Raw genomic sequence first — 26,516 nt, forward strand, 5'->3', positions numbered from 1 at the left:
TCATTAGACCAGCTCTGCTAATGACCCACTGCTCACTGGTCAGACCCTCCTTCTGAGTCCTTTAAAAAGGAGCCTGAATCAAAGCTTCAGCACACTTTACTCACACAGAACCTCTGAGCATGCAGGTGGGTACTTCTTTTTATTCCCAGTCTGAGCATTTACTCTCCCTAATATTTTCCTCAATGATGATGATGTATGTAGAGAACTAAGATTTATTCATTTTTTAATGTCTTCTTTTCGGCTGCAGCGCCACAGGATGGCTCCCATAATGCTTTGTACTGTTGTTTTCCTGCTGTCTGCTTTGGAATTTGTTGCAGCACAATGTAAGTACATGATTTATCTAAGATCTGAATTTAATGTTGGATGAACTGCTAAACTATTTACACTGAGAATGATGTATTTTCTAGCAAAGTTTAAACAGTAATCACTATTTAATTAGTTCTAATTTCCATTTGTACAATATATTTCCTGTCTTTCAATCTACCGTACATGAGAAGATACGACAGGAAATATTAATGTTGCTCCTTTGTTAATAGCCTCCATGAATAGTGCTTAATTTACCAGAATACATTTACACACAATAGAATAAAGTGGTCCATGGATGCACTGACATACTGAATATTGTGCAAACCAAACAGAGGTGAGACAATCCTGCATTTGTCAGATATGAATAAAACAGATTATTTTGCATATTTATTCATTGATGCGTCTAAATGGGTTTGTATGTAATATATCCAGTGCAGTGGGTTTCATGTTCATTAGATAGGAAGCTCGATTGAGTTCTGATACTAGTTTAACCAACGTCATTATTATTTCACGTGTTTGTTTTTAGTGGACTTACTGGAATCTGTGTGTTTTTGTGCCCACTCGTGTTTGCTCTTTTAATAATAATTCACTAGCAGCAAACAACACTACATCTTTATATGTGCTACTACATTACCTTCTGTTACAGTGACTTCTGGTAGAGAAATTTCTTTTTTTCTCCCTCTTTTATTCTCTTAAAAACAGCCAGTTGCAGAGGCCGATGTGGTTCAGAATACTACAGGGGTTACATGTGCCAGTGTGACTACAGCTGCCTCAGTTATGGCGAGTGCTGCAAAGACTTTGAGTCACAATGCACCACAAGTGAGATTTCATTCAGAAAAACAAAATAACATCATAGTAATAATAGTAATAGTATATGTGGTGTATGTGTGGTGTGTCTGTGTGCAACAGAAAGCTCGTGTAAAGGCAGATGTGGTGAAAGCTTCAGAAGAGGACGCCTGTGCAACTGTGACAGCGACTGTCTGAAGTACAACCAGTGTTGTCCAGATTATGAGATGCACTGTGATGCAGAAGGTGAGTCTGCATGTAAGTGTGTGTGTGTATGTGTGTGTGTGAGCAGTGGTTCTCAAAGTTTTAAAGCTCAAGTACACCCTTCCTCTGACTACATTTTGCTCAGAAAACTGTGAAAAAACAACCATAGAGTGTCATAATGAAATGAATGAGTAATAACACACATTTTACAGAATCTCATTTTGCAAATAAGTGGAACAAAACAGAATTTAGTGCCTCCTGAATAGATATGTTTCCAGTCATCTTCCACCTGGTGTGGGACCAAGATTGACTATTATATTTTCAGTTCATGTTCTAATCAAGATCATAAGTATGATTATAATTTTTAACGAAAAATAAACATTATAAAACACCAAATTTTTGATGCTTTAATTTGTTAATTTTACGCTCTCTCTTAAGTACCCCATGTAGTGCCATCGTGTACCCCCATTTGAGAAACACTGGAATAGAATATACCTTTATTATTATTATTATTATTATTATTATTATTATTATTAGTACTGAACGATTTTGGAAACTAATCTAATTGCGATTTTTTTTCCCCTCAATATTGCGATTTAATATGCAATTATTTTTTCAAAGGCCTCTTGTCATGTATTTTTCAATAAACACAAGCAATAAATCAATCTGTTCAATTATAAACAATTTCAGATTTATTTAAACGTTAAATAAATATAAAATATAAATTTTAAAGCACAGATTACAAGAATAAAGCAAACAAATCTGTGGCTCTACCTCTTCAACATATCTAAGTCACTTCACAATTCATGAAACATGTAAACATGTGGACGGCACTTTTTAAACACTCTCTGAAGTTAACAGGACAGTACACGACAGGACAAGAAAAAAATAAAATAAAATATTAATATAAAAAAAAAATTGCAGCCTTTGTGATTACAAAATGGCGTTTTATTATTTTATTATTATCATTATTATTCCCCACTGGGAAGATTCAGTTGTTGAAGCAACAGGATAAAAAGAGTTAACAGTAATTAAGAAACAAAAATAAATACCAACATGGATAATAGAGCAAAGAAATTGTGCAAATTTTCTGAATTTTACTGGCATATTAAAAGTTGCAAACACTTTTCATCAAAGATGTAGTGCAGTAATGTAATGAGCGTACTGGGGCTGTGCCATTGACCTAAAAAAGTTCACAATTTCTATTGTTTCATTAGATTCAGACATCAAAAGCTTGAGGTTCATTCTTACAAGGATAAAGAAGAAAAAAAATTATAATTTACCAATACCAGAAAACCTCAGATTAGATTTCAGCTTGAGTCTTAAATGGTGTTTTTCTGCAGAGCCAACGATGACATTAGATGCTTTAGACCAGCAATCCTTCACTCTCAGCGAAGGAAACAAACAAGGTAGGTGACACATACATTTTCAAATGTAAAAAAACCCTCTGAAGTATGATTTCACAATAAAACACTGCTCTATAGAGAGCAGAAAAGCTCAGTGCTTTCAGCTGGTTGTCACACGGCCACTACAGGCCAAGTCTTAAAGAAAGTTAATTAGTTGTGGACTCCAAATGAAACACATTGGAACACACTGTTGGCATGGGATGCTTGTGAGTAAGAGACCTGGGCACAGACTTCAGTCACAGAGAGGAAAAAACAAAATTTTCCTATTTGCAAACTGTCTTTAGCGTGTAATGTTTAACTATGTTTAATTTCCAACCATTTAGATTTAAAATACAGAGAAAACATTGACAGTTTTGGTCAGCAAGACAATGACTGACAGAATTTCACACTAAACTTGTTGTTTATTTCATCCACAGATGATTTAAAGGCCCTGGAACCACCAACATCATATGATGAGTTTTTTGAAACTGGAGTTGAAAATCTGGAGACGAGTCCAATCCCAGACAACAGTAGTGGACCTGAACCCCTCATCGTGACCTCCACTCAACCCACTCAGGGTTCACAGATTGTGGATTCCACTACAGCGACTGTGATGGTGGTTTCTGAAGCAGAGACAACTTCTTTAAAGGAAAGCAGCAACTCCACTGTTCAGCTGACCAATGGCGATGCTCCTGCTGACAGCACAGGTTGGTGTTTTCACGCAGTCTCATCTAAAAATGACTGACAAATGTGCAAGTTGTTTCAAATGTAATGTGGCATTTCAGGAGATACAGATGTGTGGAGGTTATCTGTGTTTTATTAGATTAGCGGTAAGATCATTCATTCAATTCAACTTTATTTATATAGCGCAATTTACATCAAAGTCATCGCGAAGCACTTAACAAAATATAGTCCATAGTAAGAAAGAAAGAACCCAACAAGATCCACATGAACAAGCATTTAGTGACAGTAGGAAGAAATCTCCAGCAGAACCAGGTTCAGGGGTGGCAGCCATCTGCTTTGACTGGTTGAGGTTAGTGAACAGAGGGGCAAACAGGATAGGATAGAAGGATAGTCCATCCCAGTGTTCCAGACTAGTTGAGCCACAAACCATTGATCAGTCCATCCGAGTGTTCCAGACTAGTTGAGTCGTGAACCACTGATCAGGAATCGCCAGCTCCAGCATCAAGACACCTGAAACAGAAAACAGAGCCCTCGGAGGGCGAGGAGAAGGCACAGACTGCAGAAAAAACATGATACACTATGATACACTCGTTCCTAGTGGTTAACATTAAACGTCTTGCAGCATCCTTCATGCTCTGAAATGCTACCACTACAGACGAGGTTTCGTCTTGCACTGGTCGCACATAACGATATTGATATATGGGGTGGACATCAGTGTAAATGGTGTGAAGCAGTGTGAGCAGTATAACGGGTTATGCAACAAAGAACAGAAGTGGGGGGTTTGTCTACAACCCGGCACAACTGTGTCTGACCGGACATCATCCCATTGCGGCTCATTAGAGCTATGTGTAGATGGTGGATCGTGTTTGAATATAATGTTGGTGTTTTTCTATATAATCTTAGTTTTTAGTTCCTATTTTTAGGTTTATGGCTTTGTTCCTAGTGGTTAGGTTAACGCTAATATACGGTATACGCTTTAGCAAATAAGTAGGTATTGAGTTTAGCCTTAAAGGTGGAGAGATTAGCAGCCTCCTGTACTAAGACTGGGAGCTGGTTCCAGTTTAATTAGCTGTCATTAGCCGAGCCGCAATCATCACTCCTAGAAAATGTTCTCTCTTTGATGGTCATTTGGGAAAACTGTTGAGTTTAAGACATCTTCGTGAAGCTGATTTTTTTTTAACCTTAGATCAGAGATGAGCAACTTTGATCACAGCAGGGGCCACAAAAGTGTGATTGTCTGATCCGAGCACTGTAATATGAGTGTTCACATCTACATTTAGAATTTAATTTATAGTACTAATTGCTCTCTACGGTAGAATCTAAAGTCAGCATCTGAACCTTATAGTTGTTTTTTATATTTGTGCTGTTGTTTTGTGGATTTTCTTTCATTTTGTGTATTTTTGTTGTCATTTTCAATATTATTCTTTTAATACTGGTTATTTCTAAAGTCATCTTGTGTTTTTTTCTGTAATTTTGGAGTCATTGTGTGCATTTACCTTTAGACCAAGAGCCGGATGTGGCCCCCAGGCCACCATCGATCTAAACCATTTCTGGTTTAGATCGATGAGTTTTCAGAGATCCAGGCTTTACACATTTGATAGTGTTAGTATTGGAACTTGGTTTATTTTCCACAAAGGCTTCTGTATAAGAAAAATAAAATAATAATAAACAAAAAAAAAAATAACACCAATTCATTAAATTTTTAAAAAAAAATTAAGAAAAAATTATGAGGCTCTAAGTATAGATGTATGAACTCTAAGTCAGTGCCATGCCAAATGTGCTATGTGGGTAACAACATAACCTGAACCCAAGACAGAGGCTGGGCGTTGATCAGAAAATCACAACTAAAAACATATGGATTATGTTCAAAGTGCTTCATAAAATGTTTATGAAGAAATGGTTATCACAAAAATAATAATTTACTCACTAACGGTTGGGTGTAGAAATGTAATAAATTACTTTACTTATTCAAAACATACTTAATTACAAGTAAAATGGCCAATTTAGAAATTCACTTAAACTCAATTACAGTAACGTGAGTACTTGTAATCCATTACTTTCACCTCTGGTCATACCAATATGATTATCTCTGTCTCTGTTCAGAAGCCACGGCCCAAGAAACAACAGAGGAAAACATCAGCAACTCCACACTATCAACCTCAGAACCACCATCTCCAACCACAGTTCTAAAGTCTGAAACAGTGGGACCAGCAGAAGTGACCAGTTCTCCTTCAGCTGAGCCAGTGATCACATCTGCACCCGTCAGCACACTGAGCTCCATCACAGAAAACACCCAAACTACCTCTGTTCCACCCTCACCACCTCCAGACCTGACAGCCACTGCAGAGGAAAGCACCACCACCACAACCACCACAACCACCACCACCTTAGTCCCTCCATCTTCACCCACAACCACCACCACCACCACCACCTTAGTCCCTCCATCTTCACCCACAACCCCTGTCCCTCCATCCACCACTGCGTCTTCATCAGAGCCTGATGCTGAGACTACCATCACGTCACTAAACCCAGCTGCTACACAGGAAGACACCACAAAGAACAGCACACAGGAGGATCCATTACCTGCCTCCACAGAACCAACCAGTCCCCAGGGAACTGAACCAACAACAAAACCTCAGGACCAAAATAAACCTGACAAACCACTGCCGTCCAAGCCTGAGTCTAAGCCTCAGGACCCTCAACAAAACAACAACGACCAACAGGGCTACCAAGCAGGTGAGACGAGGATTAATATTAACAAATTATAAATGAGTGCAATATATGAAGAGTTCATCTGCAAAATAAGATAACTCAATTTTTATAAATTTGAAGAAAACAAGATTTTTCATGATTTAGTTTATATATCAGTTGATGGACTTTGACCAAGTAGAGTACATGTGTAAAACTTAAGGCCAGGGGGCCAAATCCTAGCCCTCAGAGCATCCGATTTGGTCCGCAGGAGAAAGTGAAAATGACAAAGAAAACATGAATGATTGTGTAAATTACCATATAATTCAGTTGTAAATTGTTGTAGAATGAACTCTAAATATTTCCAAAATCCTGCAGTTTTTCTTAAACTATTCCTCAAAATATCCTCTAATTAAATTAAAAATTGGTATAGAAAAAATAAAAAAATGAATGGATATTTAAGTATCTGTCATTTATTGCCAATATATTGTTGATACCTTCCACACTTTCTGTCTAATTTACAACTGCAAGTGCAAACTTGGGCACATTAATTTTGAAATTGTTCGTTTTCCTGCCTAAAACCTGTGGCCCACTTCGAACTGGTCCGTATTTGGCCCTTGAACAAAAATGAGTTTGACACCCCTGAAGTAAAGGATACAACCGTATAGAACACCCTCAACTAAATCATGAAAAACATAATTTCCAGAAAATTGATGAAAATGAACTCTTCTCCATATTGTTAATCATGCACTTATTATTTCCTGAGTTTTCCCACAGATGGAGCAGTTGCTGTTACTCAGTTTCCATAATTTATAGACAATCCTGTTTGTTTCTGATCAGTCATTGGTATAAACAGACATTTGCTCACTAATGAGTCCCTTTTTGCAGACGACAGCAATGACCCAGACCTGTGCAGTGGAAGGCCAGTCAGTGGAGTCACTACACTGAGGAACGGAACCACAGTGGTTTTTAGAGGTTAGTGTCTTCACTATAACTGGATCAACTGCCAAATCAGTCACAGAGCAAATGAAGATCGTCTTTGGGATTTAAACAGATGTATTATCTTTACTTCACTGATTCTATCAAATTTAAACACACTAGTGCTCGTCCACCTCAGCACCTCCCAGTCGCCATGTTTTTTAATAGATCAAAATCAGAGCATTCAAAAGAAATGTGCGAAGATTTAGAGAAAACCTCAAATTAAACAAACAAAAAATAAAATCTGCACAAAATGCACAGAAAAGCACAATCTGCAGCTGGAAATAATTATTCTACTTCTTGATCAGCAAAGCTTTTCCACCTGCCAAGAAAAAAAACAACAAAAGACAAATTCAGAACAGCAAAAATTACCTGTTTTCGCAAATTAACGCGAAACAAAAAAACCTTGGAGAGACCAAAGTTAATCAGAATCAATTTTGTTTTTCAAAATTTGAGGCAAAAGGTCTGGAAATGATCTCATCAGATGAAATCTCAGCATAATTTGATGAAGGAAAGACAAAAACACTGAGGACTTGCTGTGAACAAAGAAAAGAGACAATGACTCATTTTGATAAAACTCAACTTTTGTTCCGTGAGCACCAATGTAAGCGGCTGATCACAGTCGTAGATATGATTGACATGTTTAACCATTAAACACACTGATAGGACACTGGGATGTTGTCTGGATTATGTTCAAGAAACACATTAAATGCAACTGACTGAGGCTAAGACTAAAGCAATAGTTGAAAATGGTCCTGCAGCCAATCCCAGTTGGAATTATGTTCAAAATGAAAATATTTAAAAAATCAAGTAGCCTGTATTCTAAGTATGTGAGAATATATTAAAAACATTCAGCAATAAGAAATAAAAAAGAAATAAACTGAAAAAACATATTGCACATTAACTTATATCACAAACAAAAGATAAACTAAAATTCACAATCGTGTAAGTTCTTAGTATTATTATTTTTCCATTGGACTGTCCACACATACTGTGTTGTCTGCACCACAGAATGAAAGATTCAAATAATTCATGAAGATGGATGATTAACTGATATGTATTAAAGCCAACCAGATTGACTGATTTGATTCACTGTCATCCACCTCAGGACATTACTTCTGGTTCCTGGACATGAACAGAGTTCCAGGTCCAGCCCAAGGCATCACACAGGTTTGGGGGGTCCCTTCGCCCATAGACACTGTGTTTACCCGCTGCAACTGCCAAGGAAAAACCTACATCTTTAAGGTGACCTGTACAAGTTTTAAACGCTGCTGTCATTGAACGTGCACTAACATTGTGGTTTGTGATTCACGGTGTGTTCAGGGTGGCAGGTACTGGAGGTTTGAGAATGATGCTTTGGACGCTGGTTATCCCAGAGCTGTTAAAACAGGCTTTGATGGGCTGCAGGGACACATTACAGCAGCTCTGTCTGTGCCTCAGTACAACCAGAGGGGAGAGTCAGTCTACTTCTTTAAGAGAGGTGTCAAACACAGAAAACCATACTTTGATTTATTAAAGCTATATTTCTTTGATTTGGTGTAACTCGATTGTTTCCTCCAGGTGGCTTTGTCCAGAAGTACTCCTACCAGTTTGGCACCAGTCCATCATGTGGCAGGAAAACTCAGTATATTGTTTACCAAGCCAGCAGGCGAGCAGCTCGACAAGCAGGTATAATAAATAGCTATTGAAACTATAGAAATGTTCTTCAACTAGTTTTGGCCATAGGGCTTTATAGGTGAAACATTGGGCTATAGTTACAATAAAATAAAATAGAAATGTTGCATTTGAATAGTAGTTGATCTTTTTGACTTGATACATCATTCACTCACCATTTTAGGGACTCCTTTTAAAGATTAACGTCAGAATAGAAAGTAACACATAAACAGCCTGATTCACTGAAGGTGTGACTGCAGGCGTAAGAAGACAACCCACAATGTAGGTTAGTGCACACATTCTATCACTAACGATGTGCAATGTCTCGAATATACTGTAAAAATAACACAAGCTATTGTCCCAACTGAATTATTATATACAACGCAAAATAATAGGCCAAGATGCGAAGAGATCAATTTAGCACAGGGATCCGAATTTATTCAAAATGAGATTGTTTTGTGTATTATTTACTGCATTCAACAGGTTTTTACCACATTACCACATTTCTCCCAGATAGCCTTCATGTTTCTCCTACTAAAATTCAAAAACATGTTCCACTAACACCACCTAAATTGAATTTCATGCTTGTGGTCACTCTCCTCGGCCACTTGTGCTGTACACAATAGGTAAAAACAACAGCAAAACAATCAAATAAATAAACTAAGTATAACAGTGAATAATTACAAACCATAGGACAATAACACAAGAGCAGAGTCTCATGCCGTGTTAAAAGCCAAAGAATAAAAATGGGTTTTAAGAGAATTTTTAAAAAAAATGGACAGTGATGAGGCATTTCACACCATGGCCGTCTCCACTACTTTTGCATCCGTTATCATCCGACTTGTCAATCTTAGCAAATCACAAGCAACAGGCGAACACACAGCGAGTGCAATCAATTAGCATGAGCTGTTTTTTTGGGATCTTAAAGCTGATAACCGGAGTTCCTGAGAAACGTCTCAATGTCCCGCCCTAAACAGCCTCACTTCCTCCCACTTCCTCTCCAAATCTACGCCTCTACTTTTCTGTACTCGCATCACAGAACATAACAAGGCTGCATCGGGTCGCATTGATATGTCTATGGGTCAGGTAAGAGCCAAAATCATATTTACCCGTTTGCTGTTGTGACGCGAGGCCTTGTTTACGTGCACAGTTTGATTCACTTTGATTGACAGTCTCAAAAACAGGAAGTCGAAGCCTATTGGCTGGACGTGCTCGCCGATCATTTCTATTTGTATAGGGGTCTATAGGATGAAGGAGGGTCTCATATACATTAATGTATATGAATGACCACCGGCAGTAGATCATAGTAAAAGACTAGTTAGATATTTTTTCGCATTTCAAAAGAATCATAAATAAACAATCCCAAAACTGGCAGCGTAAGCCACGTGCAACACACGTTTAACAGATTCCCACTGTCGTCTTCTTCCCTCCCAGTGTCCGTTTTAGAACCAGCCATCAACATCCGCACATCATGGAGAGGCTTCCCCACCACAGTGACGGCTGCCGTGTCCATCCCCAGTCAGACTCAGCCTGATGGGTACAAGTACTACGTCTTCTCAAGATGTAAGTGCACACTGAATACTAGTCTCCACTCTTTATTATTGCATTTGACACAAAGGCAGGCCTTGAAAATTATAATTTCCTTTTTCTCTATGCATTTACTTTTGTTTTTTTTAAGGCATCACATTTTTTTTTTGTTAATCTCTGACATAAAAACTGAAGAGGGTTTGGGGGTTACATAATTCCAGAAATCTATTTTCTTCACACAAGTTTAAATGACAAATGTGTACAAGTGGGCACACTGATTCATAAAATCATAAGAACAAAGTGTCCTTTGCTTGTGTGGAGCAAAAAAAAAAACCTCTTTACTTCAAGACTTAATAAGGACCATGTGTGTGTTTGTTGGCTGCTTTAGTTACGCATATGGGAAGTTCATTAAGGGCGGAGTTTATTCACCTATAGTTCTTTTTTACTGTGGTTAAACCGCAGTAAATATTTTCCCTTTTAGAGACGATACCAGTGGGTTGGAGAGAACTGGAAGTGCAGAGTGAACACTAAGTCTACAGTTTACAGTCTAGTCATTTACATCATTTACCAAATACCAAAGCTCTTATAAAGCATCTGAAGCCAAAAGCCGTCAAAACTAATATCGTGAAAACTAAAAGCTTCAAACAAACCACCTTCCTCTGCCTTCGAGCAAATGGAAAACCATAAAACATCCTTTTAAAATGTAACAATCCAGTCTTTTCTTTTATATTGCAGCAAAATCCTACAGTGTGAGAATGGATAGTGGACGCCCGGCCATCGCAGCACCCAGCGCTAATACGGTGTCTCAGAACGAGGTTTTCAAGTGTCCAAAGAAAGTCTGAAGAACAGTGACAGTGTCGAGAAAAAGCAGACCGTCACACTGGATTCAGACAGAATTTATTATTGTCAAAAAACACACTGCATCAGCCAAGATTACAACTTTAAAAAAGTGAAACATGAACAAGAACAAAAACATTGGAGCTGAACACGGAGAGAAGTCACTCCAAGATTAAATGACTTCTGTTGGGAATGGTGAACTCTTCAGCGCTTCATCTCGCAAATCTTCTGCCAAAGAAACCCCGAGAGGGAAAAGCTGGACCTGTCGAGATGTAAAGTACGATATGAGAAGATGACTATATATGTTCATAAGTGATAGTTTTTGGCAATAAAAAAATCATTTAGACATTTCTGTGAAGGCTTTTGGTTTGTGCTCGGAATAATTATTGATATTAAACAAAGCAAACATAGATTCTAAGCCACCCTGAGGTAAATCAGGTCAGGTGGTGGTTAACCCATCTCAACTTCCTCCAGTTGACCTGTTTTTTTTGTTTTGTTTTTGTTAAAGGCACTTATTTAGCTTACTTTAACCACACCAGGGTTCAATTCCCCTGAAAGTGTCTGAGTTGTGGGGGAGGGGATTAAACTTGGCCGCCTTGGCCGGTGACATTGACTGAAGGTGGCTGTGGAGTCTCACAGATATAAAGTTTTGCTTGTTTACGCTAAAAATCCCATTAAACTGTGCAATATGAGTAATAGTGCAGTGAAAATGAGCACCCTTAGTAACTGACAGTGCTTTTAAAAAAGCAGTCTGAATGCAAAAAAAGTCCAATTGAGGAGTTAAAATGACGAACACCAGCAGGTATAATGCACAATTTCAACCTTTTTTTTTTCTTTTGGAAGAAATCAGATTTCCCTGTGATCTCGTGCATATTAAACATTAAATGTGACTTCTATAATTTTGAGTATGAACTGAATGCTACATACCGTGACCCACATGCACAAAACAAGGTTCCGAGGTAATAGTGATCATGCCGCAGACACACACTGCGTTTACGGAAGTAAATATGTAGGAATACCATCCCGGCGTGTGGCACAGATAAAGCATCTGTACAACTGAAGCCAGTACTATAGCCCTGCTCCTCTTGGGACGTTTAGAGCATTTCAAAATATCGGATACATTTTGATTTAGGAGCACATAAGAAAGAGTCTAAGATCAGAACATTTGTACTATTCAAACTGTCTTTTAACAGATCGGATACAGGTCGCATATGGGGGGGAAAAAATAATAACTAATCGGATTTGGGCTGCATTTGCCTACAGTCTGAATGTAGCATTAGACATCATTTTAACTTGCTGCCCATCATCTCTCACCCACTAACATGAGCCGTGACGTATGATCAGGGTTAGAATGGCAGTTGGCTTGGGTCCAATACTTTACCTCCTCTCTTCATGCGACTGCCGCGGCCCTGAGGCCATCGCTGCAGCTGCCTGCTGGTACCGGGCCGGGACACTCTTAGCTGGGCGCTTCTTGTATCTGGGAACACAAAACAAGACCCCCAAAGGAGAAGTTATGAGAAGGAAAGGGGATCTTTACAGCAGGGGAGGGGCACGTGGTGCTTCCATTACCTGCAGAACTAGAGGACGGCTCCTGGCTGGTAGACGGGAGGCTGGCCTTGTCAGACGGCTGACTTTGCTCCTCTACGTCTCCCTGGGACACGACGGGCTCCACAGATCCTTCAACAACAGCCCTGTAACAGAACACGTCATAATGTCACTAAGTAAATTATTATATTATATTTGTTTGCCTGGTAACCTGCTTCATTACTAATAACATCTAAAATCACGATAATTTCATAATTGAAATCAAGATTATTCAAATGATTATTTGTCAACCAAACTAATTGATTAATTGCACATCCTTAGCTGAGAGTCACCTTTCAGAGTCAGGCTCCAGGAAGACGTCGTCCCTCTCCTCTCCTACACCAGCAGCTCCTGACACAACCAGTCCAGGTGTGGATGTGCTCACCGTGGGAACAGACTGGGAGGCAGGCTCTGGGGTGTCAGACTGAGCTACCTCTCCAAAGACTTTAAAAGCATCAAAACATGTTTTATATCCAGAAGATGTTCTAATACCCAAGATGATCTTTTATTATTAGAAAAATGTTGCAGGCTTAAAAAAGGAACAAAATGTATAAAAAGATATTTCATACCTGGTGCAGTAACTTGCAGTGGTGCAGTGGGGACACTGCGGCCCCCGGACTCCTCATCGTGAGAAGTTAAGAAAAGTGGACTTTCAAAAATCCCCAGACCTGAACAAAGTTTTAAGAGCCAACAGTGGAATTAGAAACTATTCTTCACATAGGCAAGATAATGCTATACTTTTTATCACAAAAAACAACACTAAACATCCAGTGGTTATGCTTATGGATTTTAAAGTTCAGTACTGGCAGTTATTAGGTGTGTTGTACCTCCTTGTGAGGCGAGTTGTCCTAAATCAGAATGTGAGGAGGAACTGGTCTGCTCATCTGAAAGTCCAAACCTGAAGCGAGGAACCCCAGCCACTTGGGGAGAGCTGGCAAAATGCAGGTGAAAAGGAAAATTAGACTTGAAGTGTTCTCTTCAAGGCATGCAGACTGAAAGCAGTGTGTGTGCCTGTTGGTTAACACTAAACCATTATTTAAAAATTGAATTTCAACCATGTCATTCTCACAGCCACTGCTGAAAAGCTATTGGTGATGGAGTATGTAAAGTACTTCCAACAGAAATCCACTCAAAGAATCAAACACGTGATGAAATCTCTTTCTGTTACTGTCGCATGTGTCACTTTTACTGAGAAAAATTGTGTTACTATGATAGCTTCCACATGTGCACCAAGTTAATTTATATTAATAAATTAATTAATTTATATTAATAAATTAACTTGCTTCAACAATCAGAAGACAAGATCGATGTTGAAAGCATGAAATCGTCCAAAATTCTAAACTATCTAGAATTTGGCTGCCGTCTGTTGCACAAAGCTTCATCCTCTCTTTGTCCAGCACCTTTACTGACCTGAACTTTTAAAGACAAATCTGGCCTTCTTGTCCAATATCAGTGCCCCAAAGAGTGGTTAAAAATCCCCATAAACACATTCCTCAACACTGCAGTAAGACATCCGGGAACAGTTGAAACTCACATGGTCCTAAAGGAGGGTGGAGCAACTCCATATCAAACCCAACCGTTAAAATTTATGAGCAAAAATGTCTTAGTCTGACTATGACGTGCAAATATAAATTAAACTTGTTAAATTAAAATGCTTGTTTTTAGAGAAAAAATAAATGTTATTCCTAATTTTCTTCATTATCTTTTAAGGGCGTTTCGATCCGATATTGATATCGGTCTGACTTCAGCAAAAAACCAGTGTCGGAATATTTGATTTGACTTATGTTATTTTTCGGGGACTTCTAATTCATTTTATCTAATTGTAGAATATTCTTGTGTTTAAGGTTAAAATATATGTAACCCATTGGCTAATAATAAATCTTTGGTGGGACTTACTGAATGGCCTGGTCAAAGTTGTCTGATTGATGAGGAACCACTAGAGTAGGAATGCTGGGAACCATCCTGTCATCCTCGTCAAAGTAGTGCTGCTGCGGAAGAGGAGATGTTTGTCACAAACATTAAAGATCAACCATACCAGTGTAATCTACATAAATAACACACAATTTGGAAAATAAGACTTACAGCACTGCCTTGCATCCCAGAAGTGAGTCTGCCCACTGACTGCCGGCGAACAGGAATGTGCTAAATTAAAAAAATTAGACAAAATGTGTCTTTTATAGATAAATAATAACAGTCAAATACTGTAAATGAATCAGAACATAAGGATTTATTGCGATTACCTGAACTTGTACAGTTGAGCCCAGTTCAGAGGTTGGTGTTGGGTGGATGCCATGACGCGGCGGCAGCTGATGCATTGGTCTCCGCGGTGATTGGGGCATGCGGGTGCTAGAGCTTGTGATTGGCTGTTCAGCCGAGAGGGCCTCCATCGAGCTGCTCTCAACTGTAACACAGTTTCAAAATGGTTCAAGCAAACAGACTGACATTTGGTCGAGGGTGGTACAAGAGAATTATCACAAATAAATAAAAATAGATAAACAAATAAATAATTGGGTAAACACCTTGCTCTTAAAAAGTCTGGCACAATGAACTTAGGTTCTCTAACACTTTCCAATCAACAAATAAATTAGCAGTTTCCGTCATGCATTGTATATTTCATTTCCACATCTTAAACCAACAGAAATGTTTAAATCGACATTATTGCTGGTCTGTAACAAAAGACATATTCAACCATCTGGTGTCTGGTCTGAAAAGATGCATTGAAGTTAACCACATGCTACAAATGCTAAGCACAAGAACTGGAAATGTTTTTCCACCTTTTCTCAGAAAACAGCAACTATTTTACACTTTTTCCAGTCACAATAAAGAGTCAGCTTATTGAGTGGACGACGAGACATGTGGAGAATCTGAGGTGGGTGGAGGATATAGTATTTAACTAGGTTTCCTGGAGCTTACAGCTGGGTGTCTGGGAATCTGCTGGCCTTTGGGTGGAGTCAGTAGCCCCCAAACTTTCCTCAGTCTCAGTGCCCACGTCTGTGACATCAGCACCCTGCCAAATGAAAGAAGACGGGAGAACATTAGAAAATCACAAGGCTGTAAATGAGACGGGATGGTTTATGGTTCAGCTTTAAGACATTCAAAAGACTTGTAAAGATGAGAATACAGTGAGGCGAGGATGAGCAGTAAAAGGGAAATAGAGGCCAGAAGCATTACCATGATTTACTGGCAGAAAATGACAAACAGATTATGATTCATTTTTACCCAACAGGGAAACAAAGATTGTCTTTAGAACGAGCAGACAACCCCTCAGGAGGAGCACAGACAGCCTTATACGGACTTATGACGAATGTACACATTTATATTAAACACAAACAAGAAGCTGGAACAAGGATTTTGTTCTGAAAAGCTTGGTATGCAAATATGGGTGATTCTATATCATTATAGAGACTGCTGGGCTATGCATTGCTATGAATCTGACGATACAATGCACATTATGCATGTCACAATACGATATATCCCCGATACAAAACAATACAATATACATCGCAATATCAATAATTACAAAATTCACCTTTACAAGTACTAAACGCTCTGAAATACTTTTTTTTTTCTCTGAGAACAAGTTAATGGCAACCAATATCATATAAGTGGTATGTTTATCAAACTGCATTCAACTTCCAGCTAAATTGCATTGAGGAGTGAGGTAGTTAAACAAGGTCTGATTGGTTCCCTAACACTTAGTGACTGGGCATTTACGGGCTATACATATATTAGCACAATTAGCTCATAAATTATTTTATTTGTTTCATCCCAAGAAAAACCAAGTTTCCCGAGCAGAGTAGGTGTGGATTGTCGGGAGTCCCGATATATTAGTTTGATTTGACATACGGTATAATAATGAATGACTAATTAGTAATACATTATAATCAATAATTAAGTGCTGAAGAGACTGTGTTGGAAAAGGAGAAGCTGTAGCTGTGAACTTATTGAGAGTCACAGCTAAACTCACCTCTGTGTCGTCTCCTTCAAAAGCCTCGTTCCCATCACCACTACACTCATTGCTGTCCTCCCCCTCCTCCCCCATCCCACTGTTATCTTCATCCTCCTCTTCTTCTTCCTCGTCGTCGTCCTCTTCTTCTTCTTCCTCCTCCTCCTCCTCCTCCTCCTCCTCATAGTCCTACAATGATAAGAAGTTGTCAGATTTTTGTAAAAACCTTAACGTTGATGAGTTAACTTGGCATCTTCATACTTGCTCCTCTTCCTCTTCATTCTCCTCTTCCTGGTCCTCACTTTCTGTATCTGTAATTATGACGATCACTTCCTGCTGCAGTGTATCGAATGTTTCACTTTGGCTCAAAGAAGCCTCTTGGTCCATTGGCACAGATTGAGAGGCTTCATCCTCTACCGCTGCAAAATCATCTGCCTGCAGGACAAAACAACAGACATTGCACCACCTGCATTAAATATACATTGTTAATATTTAGCCCCACCTTAGTGACCATAGTAATGAAGTGAAGACAGAACTGAATTTTGACATTCCAGATGGGGTTAGGTATTGTGTTTCTCCTGCACTTATATAAAGATTTGTTTGTGTTGCTCTCTTGAAATGATAGTTTTATTATTCCCTGTCTGAATGTTTCACTTTTAATCATGTTAAGCACATGGAGTTACTTTGTGCATGAATTGCACTATAAAATCAAATCAGCTTTGCCTTCCATGATCACTTGCTAAATTCTTTATAGAGTGTGGGCACTCTACTCGGCTCATTATGTGTTTTGCTTCAAGGGATTTGTTATTTTCATATCAAATGCGTGTTGAAGGTTGTGGGGGTGCGGCTTTGGACGGAGCCCCGATGGGAGCATACAGGAGCTTAGAGAAGTTCTTGCTAGCACAATCCTTGCTTTATTTTGAACTGCACCATTAAACAGGGCAATCTCGCACCAGTTATCAAAAGTGTTGTTAATATATGTAAATCACATGAAACAGACAAATACACAGCGCATAAAATCTCCTAGCATGCTCACCAAATGTATAGCTTTTTATTTGGGATATCAGTAAATCAGGACCTGGGTTGGCAGAAGCTGTGGAGTCCTGGTGCTTTACACCTTTGAATCCACACTATTGCATTTCATTGTGATTTGATGTCAGGCTACATGTAGCAGATTGGTCCCGATACCTTTGCCAATATAATGCATGTAATGTATACTGAACACATGATACAACAAAGTGTAATACTATTTCCACAAAATGTGTTTTTGTCTCTACGTTGTGTTCTTGATAACTGTAAGAAATTGTCTTCACGTTGATACTAATACATTGTTTTCCTGCATTTATTAATTTCTTAGAATATAATGTAAAATAATGTCTATACCATTTCAAAGACAAGGCCTACCTGGCTTACTTCACTGATGTCTTGACTGTCTGTGGGCACAACGCCCTCAGCCTCAGCACTGTCCTCGGCAAACACCTCCTCCTGAAGACAAAGCATTGGGTGTTTAGGCCACCAATGATTAACGTTACTAAAAACAAAACAAAAAATTTCCTCACCCCTGGGTCTACTCTCTGGATAATGCGAAGCTTCTTAGCAATCGGACCCCTAGCTGCTTCTTCTTGGGTTGTTTCAGTTTCTATGACCACTGTGCTGCTCTCCTCCTCTTCACGAGGCCTCTTTGACATTGTGGAGGTTCCAGGTGTTGCTGAGACTGATGATGGAGTAGAAATGTGTTAATTTGTTAAATACTAGTACTGATAATAGAACCAAGTTCAAAAATCTAAAAAAAAAAACGTGCCTTTAATGCAAAAAATATGCACACAATTAACTGTTAAGGGACAGTGGCAAAAAAGACAAAAAGGATGCACAGCATAGGATTAAGTAACAATACATTCATTCACCTTTGCCCACTCATTATTATACTCTTACCTATGAATCCTTTCTGCTAAAACAATAGCCTTCAATGTTACGATGACATAACTGCAGCAACATTTCCAGTTTCCAAAAAAACAGTCTCACCCGTGCCAAAAACGGAGGAAGTAGAGGACGTTGAAGGCCATTCCACCTGCGAGCTTGTTGTTGCTTCAATCACCACAGGCGCAGGTTCCTGATTGGACGGCTCTGCGTGTGTCACGCTCTGCTGCTGTGTTGGCTGAACAAAAGCTGTGGCCTGTGTCTGAGTCTGCTGAACAGTCAGCATGGGGCTGGCTAACGTGGTCTGGACATTTGGGCTAGCTGATCGCACCGAGCCACTGGCGCTACCATACACTGTCACATGCTCCACAGGAGGCCCGTCTGAAGACTGCATGGCTGCCAAACATTTCAAACAAACTTTAGGTCAGGACTTTTTTTTAAAAAAAGAGAAAAATCTACACAGAATGTTCTTCCTTAATGCTTATATTTACCTTCTTGAGTTTCCACTTGTGTGGTTGGCATTACTGTGGCAGTGGGTGTTGGTGTGGGCACAGGAGCTGGGGTGATCATTGGTCTGATGCTCGCTCTGGGAGTGGGCTTGTTCCCTGGGTTGACAGGCTGTTTGCTGGCTGTAGCAACTACAGGAGTTGGTTTAATGTTTGCAGTTGGAGGCTCCGATGTGCTGGTGCTGACAAAAAAACATTAATCAGAATATAATTTAATGTTCCCAGAGGGAAATTACTTTTCTAAAAGTGGCTTAAAAATGAAAAACAAATGCAAAGTACAGTTCAAATTACTCATAACAATAGAGGGGTTTCACAGCGCGTCATCCACCTGGAAGTCGCTATATTGGCGATATTCAGCAGGTAAACAAAGCACACACACAAGCAAATCCCAAATTTCGAGAGAAAATGGTGAATTATTGCCTTGTTCTGGGCTGTACCAATCTGTCAGACCGTGAAAAACAGTCAGATAGCCTTCCAAAACTTATAAAAAATCCAGAGAGAACAATGTCAAAAATGATCAGAGGAAAGGAAGCGCTTGTGGCTAACAAGGCTAAATAATAATCTGAAAAACATCAGAAGTTGTTCGGCCCATTTCTTGTCAGGTGAGTTAATTGTTGATAGAAGTGGCTCTTAACACACATCTGTCGTTGATGACTTGATATTGCATCTCCCTAACCCATCCACACATCATCTGGTTATTCGCCTCCAAACTTTTATTAGATTTAAGGTATTCCGCTGTGTATGGGCTTTGTGAGAAAACCAGGTAGTTGACGATATCAGGATACATAATAGACGGAAGACTCTCCGTCATTGATCCAAAACGAGGGAGCCGACTCGTATTGGATCTGCACCACCAATAAACTGTAACTTTTGCAAATATAGCGCCCTTTCCTGTGGATTAAGTCCTTCCTTGTATTCCATTGCATCTATAATGCATTTTGAAGAGCTTTTCTGTGGTTTATCCATCGCAATGTTTACCTCGGAGTGCCACCAAGATGTAGTGTTTAACTCAGAGTGCCGTCAAAACGGCCGCGCATCAGCGTTACTGCCTAGAACGTGACGCCGGTGAAAACCCACAATATGAATGCTGACAGGTGTAGCTTACGACAGATAATCTCTTTTAAATGGACATTATACATTCATGAGGCCGCAAATTAATATTTTGCTGTTGTAATTACTGTATCAAAAGCCGGCGAAAGGAGCTTGTTAAAGATTTAATTGGTAAACAAGGATGAAATTTTGGTGGCTTACATACGTAATCATTATGCGCCGAAGTTTAAATGTTTGTGATTTATTTTTTGTAATAAGTCCATGTATAAACACACACGAACATACCTTCCTCTGTCTGCAGCCGGGGTGGTTTTCAAACTAATCTGCCGCTGTTCGCTGCTCCTCTGCGGCTCCTGAGTCTTAAAGGAAAGCAAACTTGTCAAACGAACAGAAAACCTAAAACAGTATGCTGCTGTCACGTCCGAGATGTCTTTCAGACAATATGATCCCATTATATAGTAGATTGAAGTGAATTGTGAAAACATCTACAACTCCCCCCACCAAAAAAAAACCCCAAAATACATAAAAAAATAAATAAAAAATCACTTAAATACATTGAATGGAGATAAATCATCAAATATTTAACTCATATTAAACATAACCATAGTTTAGATAGATATATACGAAAGTCAGGGCACCCCTTTAAAAACAGTTTTAAAAAAACTATATTCATATTTATAGTCTCCCTAGTATATGAGAAAAAGACAGTATTATCAGGAAACATTATGCATAGTTACATTTTATAAATTTAAAAAAATTACAAAAATAAAAAACATAATTTTGGCATGTGCAAAAGTCAGGGCACCCTACAGCATCAGTACCGTCAGTACTTAGTAGCACCACCTCTGGCAGATATCACAGCTTGTAAACACTTTTTATAGCCAACTACACGTCTCTGGATTCTATTATTTGGAATTTTCTCCCATTCTTCCTTGCAAAAGGCTTCCAGTTCTGCAATATTCTTGGGTCATCTTGCATGCACAGCTTTTTAAGATCTACCCACAGATTTCCAATAATGTTTGGAGTCTGGAGACTGTGAAGTCCATTCCAAAACCTTCAGCTTGCGTTTCTTGAAGAAGACCATGGTGGATTTTGAGGTATGTTTAGAATCACGATCCTGTTGTAGAAGCCATCCTCTTTTCAACTTCAGCTTTTTTACAGATGCTGTGAGATTTGCCTCCAGAATTTGCTGGTATTTAAAGGAATCCATTCTTCCCTCCACCCAAGAAATGCTTCTTGTCCCACTGGCTGCAACACAACCCCAAAGCATGATGGATACTGCCCCATATTTAACAGTTGGCAAAGTGTTCTTTTCATGAAATGCTGCTCCTTTATTTCTCCAAACACACATTTGCTAATTGTGGCCAAAGAGTTCTATTTTAACTTCATCAGTCCACAGCACTTGTTTCCAAAAGTCACCAGGGTTCTATAGATGTTCCGTTGCATATTTTTGACATTGTATTTTATCATGAGGACGCAGGGGAAGGTTTTCTTCTGCAGACTTGTCCATGAAGGTCTTGTTTGTGCAAGTACACCGCACAGTTGAAGGGTGCACCACCACTCCTGAGTCTGCTAAATCTTTCTACAGGTCTTCCGAAGTCAAATATGGGTTTTGATTTACCTTTCTGACTAGCCTATGAGCTGTTCTCTCAGAGAGTTTCCTTATTCTTCCAGATCTCATCTTGACTTCCACAGTTCCCCTCACCTGCCATCTCTTAATTGTACCTGCACTGTGAAAACTGCAAGCTCAAAACGCTTTGCTATCTTCTTGTAGCCCTGCCCGGCATTGTGGGCTTCAATAACTTTTATTTTCCCTGTCTTAGCTTCTTGTGTCACAAACCCATTGTTGCACAAGGTTTGAGGAGTCGCCGTATTTAAGAAACCCTGAAATTGGCATCAGCCGGTGCTCCATAATGACAATTTTTGACCCATGCTTCAGGACTAATGAGCTGGTTAAGGTCTGAGCTTTTAAAAATAATTTGACACTTTGAAACTCTTAGGGTGCCCTGACTTTTGTAAATGCCAAAAATGTTTTTTATTTTTGTAATTTTGTTCATCTTATAAAATAAAATGTAACTATGCATTAATGTTTCCTGATAATATTGTCTTTTTTCCCATATACCAGGGAGACAATAAATATGAATATAGATTTTTGAATACATAAAATATGCTGTTTTTAAAGGGATGAACTGACTTTCGCAAACAAATGCATATACTTTAGAGATCCTCAAGAGGGAAATTACAATACAACAGTTTAAGCAGGAATTAAAATTATGAATAAAAAAAAAAAAACAAGTCTGAATATGAAACCTATTTTGATGCATTTATTTATTTTCTGTTTGAGCTACTTGTCTCTATGAGTGTCTGACCACTTATCTGCATCTGGTTATGATGAGAAATGTCTGTTTATTTCTTTTTTAGTTGTCTTTATCATTCAGGACATGCTGTCACCTTGCTGGGCCCTGCCTCTGGTGGCTCATCTCTCTGCTCCTGTCTCTCCTGGTGGCCGCGCAGATCTCTGAGCTCTCTTTCCTGTCGATTCAGGCGACCTTCATACTGAGACTTCATAGTGCTCATTTTCACCTCCAGCTTCTCAATTTGCTGCTTCAAGTCCCCATTTTCCTTTTGCATTTTGTCATGGATACCTGGACATGACATAATCAACTGTGTTTAATAATCTAACCATGAACTGCTAGTTACACCCTTGAGATGAATAGATTACAAAAGCATAAAAAAATCAATCTTTTGAGAAGGAAAAACAATAACATCTTCACTCACCCCCCCATTGGTTGAGCTTCTGCTTAGCACACACAAGGGCCTTCCTGGTTTTCTCCTCCTTCTCAGTCATCTGCTGCCTGCGCACGTCATCCTGAGAGGTCTTGTCCTGCATCTCCTGCCTCAGCCTGGTCAGCTCCGCCTGAAGCCTTGACAGCTGTTCCTGAGCATTATGCACCTCAGTCTCACGCTCCGTCACCACCTTCAAGATGCAGAGCCAAGTTTAATTGCAGACCTTTCTTCAACAGCAAGAGAAATCAGAATACCACTATTTTCAGTTGGTATTAAGTTCACAGCTGTATTTCCTGCTCTAACCTTGTTAATGTTCTCCAACTGCCCTTCAAGTTCTGTGCCTCTTGCTTGGGCCACGCCCAGAGCATCTCTGAGGCTCTGCACCTCCTGAGATGATGCCTGACGAGCCTCCTCATCCTGGGATGTACCTGCAGCAGCCTCAGCTACCAACTGGGGAATCAAAGTTAAACCAGATCAACCATCAGTAGCACAGAGCAAAGAAATATGTCACTCATTCACTAAATATAAACCATAAATATGAACTCTGCAGTATTTGGATTGTAGAGGGTGCAAATACCTTATCATGCTCCACCTTTAGCTCATCATACTGAGTCTTATAGCGACGACCAATCTTCTTGACCTGGGTGATTGTTCGTCCTTTATCTTGAAGTTCTTGGTTTTTGGTCGCGAGCTCCCTCTTCAGGCTGTTTCTCTCGTCAGTCATACAATTCACGTTTTCTCGAAGAGTGAGCATCTGGTTATTTATTCTACAGAGAGATATCAGGACATTAGGAAGAATTACATGCTGCGTGAAAAAAACACAATATACTGACCAAAATAATAGATCATAATGCAATGTTGTTGCAAATTTGTTTCTTTACATTCAAATAAAAAAATAAAAAAAACCTCACCTTGACAGATCTGCTTTAAGTTTGGCGGTTTCCTCATTGAGCTGCTGGATGCGTTTCAGATACGTCTCCTTTTCGGAATGAAGGCGTTTGTATTCTTCCGGATCTGAATCTTTCTGCTGACTCACCAAATGCTAAGTTGGACATAAAAACAAAAACAACAAAACTTGGACCAATCGATTTGAAATCTCCTCAAAGCTCTTGACTCACACCTCAACATATGTACAAAATATTTGGCTTATTAAAAGACAACAGGCAAGATTATGCCCCTTCATAACAAACAAAAAACAATGAACCATTTGTTCAGACCTGTGTGCGAGCCTTCCACCGCTTGATTTCTTCTTCCAGTATTTTCTTGTCCGCCTGCAGCATACCGCTTTTCTCACTCAGCTCAGTGTTTGCTTGCTGCAAAGGCAAAATGTTTGCCTCCAGCTTTTGCACCTGAAACACACAAGAGTATGTTTGAAATCAAAGAATTGCACACGATCTTGCTTCTCCCTAACTCAAAAAAAAAAAAAAAAACACTTACAGCATATTAAATAAGTAATCATTACTTGGATACATTTGCTATAATTTTCTCCTTCATTACATATCAATGAATAAAATGAAGTGCCACCTTGGCTTGTGTTTGCTGCAGCTCCTGCTCCAGCTTGTCCTTCTCCTCTCTCAGCATCTTGTTGCTCTCCAATAGAATACTCATCGTCTCCGTCTTCTTCATCAACTCGTCGTGCTGAGCTAAGGTCTTTGCACTGACCTACCAGAGGAAAATGGATTACATGTTTTGGTAATTTCTCAGAAACTGTTGAAAATTGATTGTTAAAATTTACTAAAGGAACTCATCTACTCCACAGATAAGACAATTGTGGAATAAAATTTCAGTCATGCAGCAAATTTAAAATCCAACCTGCATACTCTCTCGTGCAGCACTTAAACTATCTTGGAGCTCCTTCAACTCCCGTTCCAGGTGTTCCACCCTCAAACGATAACGCAAAGTTTCCCCATGAGCCAACTCAAAACGGGATTCTGCGACTTCCTTTTCCCGGCGCAAAAATCTATGGAAGAAAATGATCCACAATGTTTTGGAATGGATAAGATGCTCTCAAAGGAAACTTTAATGTTTTACCTTTTTTATTAATGTTTTGTCAAATGAAGAGAAAGCAAACAAATCTTACCTTAAAATCTCGTGAAGTTGCTCCTCAGACTTCCCTTCTTCAGTCAGAGAAATATTGAGGGATTTCTCGTTGGCAACACGCTGCAGATTCTGAGCCATCTTACTGCTCATTGTCTGGATCTGCTCATGCAGGAGCGAATTCTGCCTCTGTAATTCCTCATAGCGGCTCTCCATCTTGGATGATTCTTCCTTTTAGATGAACAAAGAAAGAAAAAGCACAATATTATACTGGATTTCCCAGGCTATAGAGCGCACCACTGTATTGGTCGCTTTACAAGAATTCAAAAAACTATTCTGAAAAAAAAAAAAAAAAAAAACGTATTAGCCGCACGGGGAGACAGGCCACTCTATTGGCTGATGAGGGTGCCTTCAAATGAATCAGCAGAATGTGCAGGTAGACGGGCTACTCCCGTTTGGATTAATGCAAGGCAAATGTATTTGTATAGAGCATTTCATACACAAGGCAACTCAATTTGTTTTACATGATCAAAAAGTGCAACAGAAAACATTGTACAGCTTAAAATCAATATGAAAATTAAAGTCAGCAAAAAAAAAAACAAAAACAAAACAAAAACATTTAGAATCATTAAACACATTACATCAACAACATGAGCAAAAATCTCCCTCTCAATCATCAAATGCAGTAGAGAAAAAAAGTTTGATTTAAACATTTTCACATTGGATGCTGACTTCAGCTCTGCTGGCAGTTGGTTCCACTTCTTTGTAGCATAGCAACTTAACGCAGCATCACCATGTTTACTGTGAGCTCTGGGCTCCACTATCTGACCTGTGTCCATAGATCTGAGAGACCTGCTGGGTTCATAACATCTTTTCTGATGAGTTTCCATCCAAACTCAACTTCTCACTTTCCCACATCTGCATATCAGTTCATTTACAGCTTTTTATGGTGAGTTTTTTTAGGTGGCTCAGTCCATAGGGACAGGGATTAGGAACCTGAGGGTCGCTGGTTAAAGTTCCGGTGCGGACCAAAAAAAAAAGTTTTTCAAAAAAAAGTTTTTCTTGTAGCTGTCGAGGAGCAAGGCACCGAACCCCAACACTGCTTTCTTCATTGTAAAGTGACTTTGAGTACCCCAGGAAAGCGCTACATAAAACTGATGTATAATAATAAAGTGTCCGGTGTGCGATCACTGAAATAACCTAATGTGGTGATTTGACAACTTTATGCTGTTTATTGTTTGCTACTCATACAAACTAGCTTATTGTATCTTAACGGCCTATACAATGAAAATATGGTGCTCAACACATACCTTGAGGATCTTCTCCTGCTCCTCCCAGGAGATTCTGGCTTCCACCAACTCAGCACTGGCTCTCTGAAATCTCTCCTCCAGCTGATGTTTGTCCTCCACAGCCTGCAGGGCTTGAGCCTTAGCAGCCTGTAGAGCTTCCACGTCGGCTGCGTGCAGCATCAACTCCTGCTCATATTTATCCTGAGCCTCAGCTGCTAGCTTTGCCTGAGACAATGAAAGAAATATGCAACTGTTATTCTTTATATGAGCATAATATCTTGCTAGATTATTAAGATTAATACACACGGCTATATATTTTAATCTTATCTGAATGTGGCGTTATATTAGATAT

At 39.3% G+C, this 26,516-nt stretch overlaps 2 protein-coding genes across 7 annotated transcripts in view; one reads left to right on the forward strand and one right to left on the reverse strand.

The window, feature by feature from the left end:
• On the forward strand, positions 1-11,396 carry prg4b (proteoglycan 4b). Of its 2 annotated transcripts, XM_028445619.1 has the most exons (13): positions 1-125; positions 248-323; positions 1,009-1,125; positions 1,216-1,338; positions 2,640-2,705; positions 3,119-3,388; positions 5,469-6,101; positions 6,942-7,028; positions 8,140-8,276; positions 8,355-8,511; positions 8,592-8,699; positions 10,119-10,247; positions 10,947-11,396. In XM_028445619.1, exons 1-13 carry the CDS (start codon positions 120-122, stop codon positions 11,051-11,053), a joined length of 2,016 nt encoding a protein of 671 aa, XP_028301420.1. In that variant the 5' UTR covers positions 1-119; the 3' UTR covers positions 11,054-11,396. The 2 variants fall into 2 exon arrangements, with proteins under 2 accessions (XP_028301420.1, XP_028301421.1); XM_028445620.1 differs by lacking the exon at positions 2,640-2,705.
• Positions 11,092-26,516, reverse strand: part of tprb (translocated promoter region b, nuclear basket protein) — a 23,496-nt gene continuing 8,071 nt past the window's right edge. For 2 of the 5 annotated variants that reach the window (XM_028445564.1, XM_028445563.1), the window contains exons 25-51: positions 26,186-26,389; positions 24,919-25,106; positions 24,651-24,798; positions 24,363-24,500; positions 24,056-24,187; positions 23,750-23,880; positions 23,416-23,605; positions 23,142-23,288; positions 22,830-23,028; positions 22,503-22,696; positions 20,337-20,410; positions 18,987-19,183; positions 18,601-18,891; positions 18,138-18,292; positions 17,983-18,063; positions 16,840-17,013; positions 16,600-16,767; positions 15,546-15,639; positions 14,873-15,033; positions 14,715-14,774; positions 14,529-14,620; positions 13,460-13,563; positions 13,202-13,300; positions 12,926-13,076; positions 12,618-12,739; positions 12,430-12,525; positions 11,092-11,310 (exon numbers count right to left, since the gene is read on the reverse strand). In XM_028445564.1, the coding sequence (XP_028301365.1) occupies positions 11,261-11,310; positions 12,430-12,525; positions 12,618-12,739; positions 12,926-13,076; positions 13,202-13,300; positions 13,460-13,563; positions 14,529-14,620; positions 14,715-14,774; positions 14,873-15,033; positions 15,546-15,639; positions 16,600-16,767; positions 16,840-17,013; positions 17,983-18,063; positions 18,138-18,292; positions 18,601-18,891; positions 18,987-19,183; positions 20,337-20,410; positions 22,503-22,696; positions 22,830-23,028; positions 23,142-23,288; positions 23,416-23,605; positions 23,750-23,880; positions 24,056-24,187; positions 24,363-24,500; positions 24,651-24,798; positions 24,919-25,106; positions 26,186-26,389 (3,840 nt within the window). In that variant the 3' untranslated portion in view covers positions 11,092-11,260. The remainder of the gene's footprint in view (positions 11,311-12,429; positions 12,526-12,617; positions 12,740-12,925; positions 13,077-13,201; positions 13,301-13,459; positions 13,564-14,528; positions 14,621-14,714; positions 14,775-14,872; positions 15,034-15,545; positions 15,640-16,599; positions 16,768-16,839; positions 17,014-17,982; positions 18,064-18,137; positions 18,293-18,600; positions 18,892-18,986; positions 19,184-20,336; positions 20,411-22,502; positions 22,697-22,829; positions 23,029-23,141; positions 23,289-23,415; positions 23,606-23,749; positions 23,881-24,055; positions 24,188-24,362; positions 24,501-24,650; positions 24,799-24,918; positions 25,107-26,185; positions 26,390-26,516) is intronic. The other 3 variants (XM_028445566.1, XM_028445567.1, XM_028445565.1) reach the window with 3 other exon arrangements.

The sequence above is a fragment of the Gouania willdenowi genome, chromosome 4 (genome assembly GCF_900634775.1).
Source record: "Gouania willdenowi chromosome 4, fGouWil2.1, whole genome shotgun sequence".
NCBI lineage: Eukaryota > Metazoa > Chordata > Actinopteri > Blenniiformes > Gobiesocidae > Gouania > Gouania willdenowi.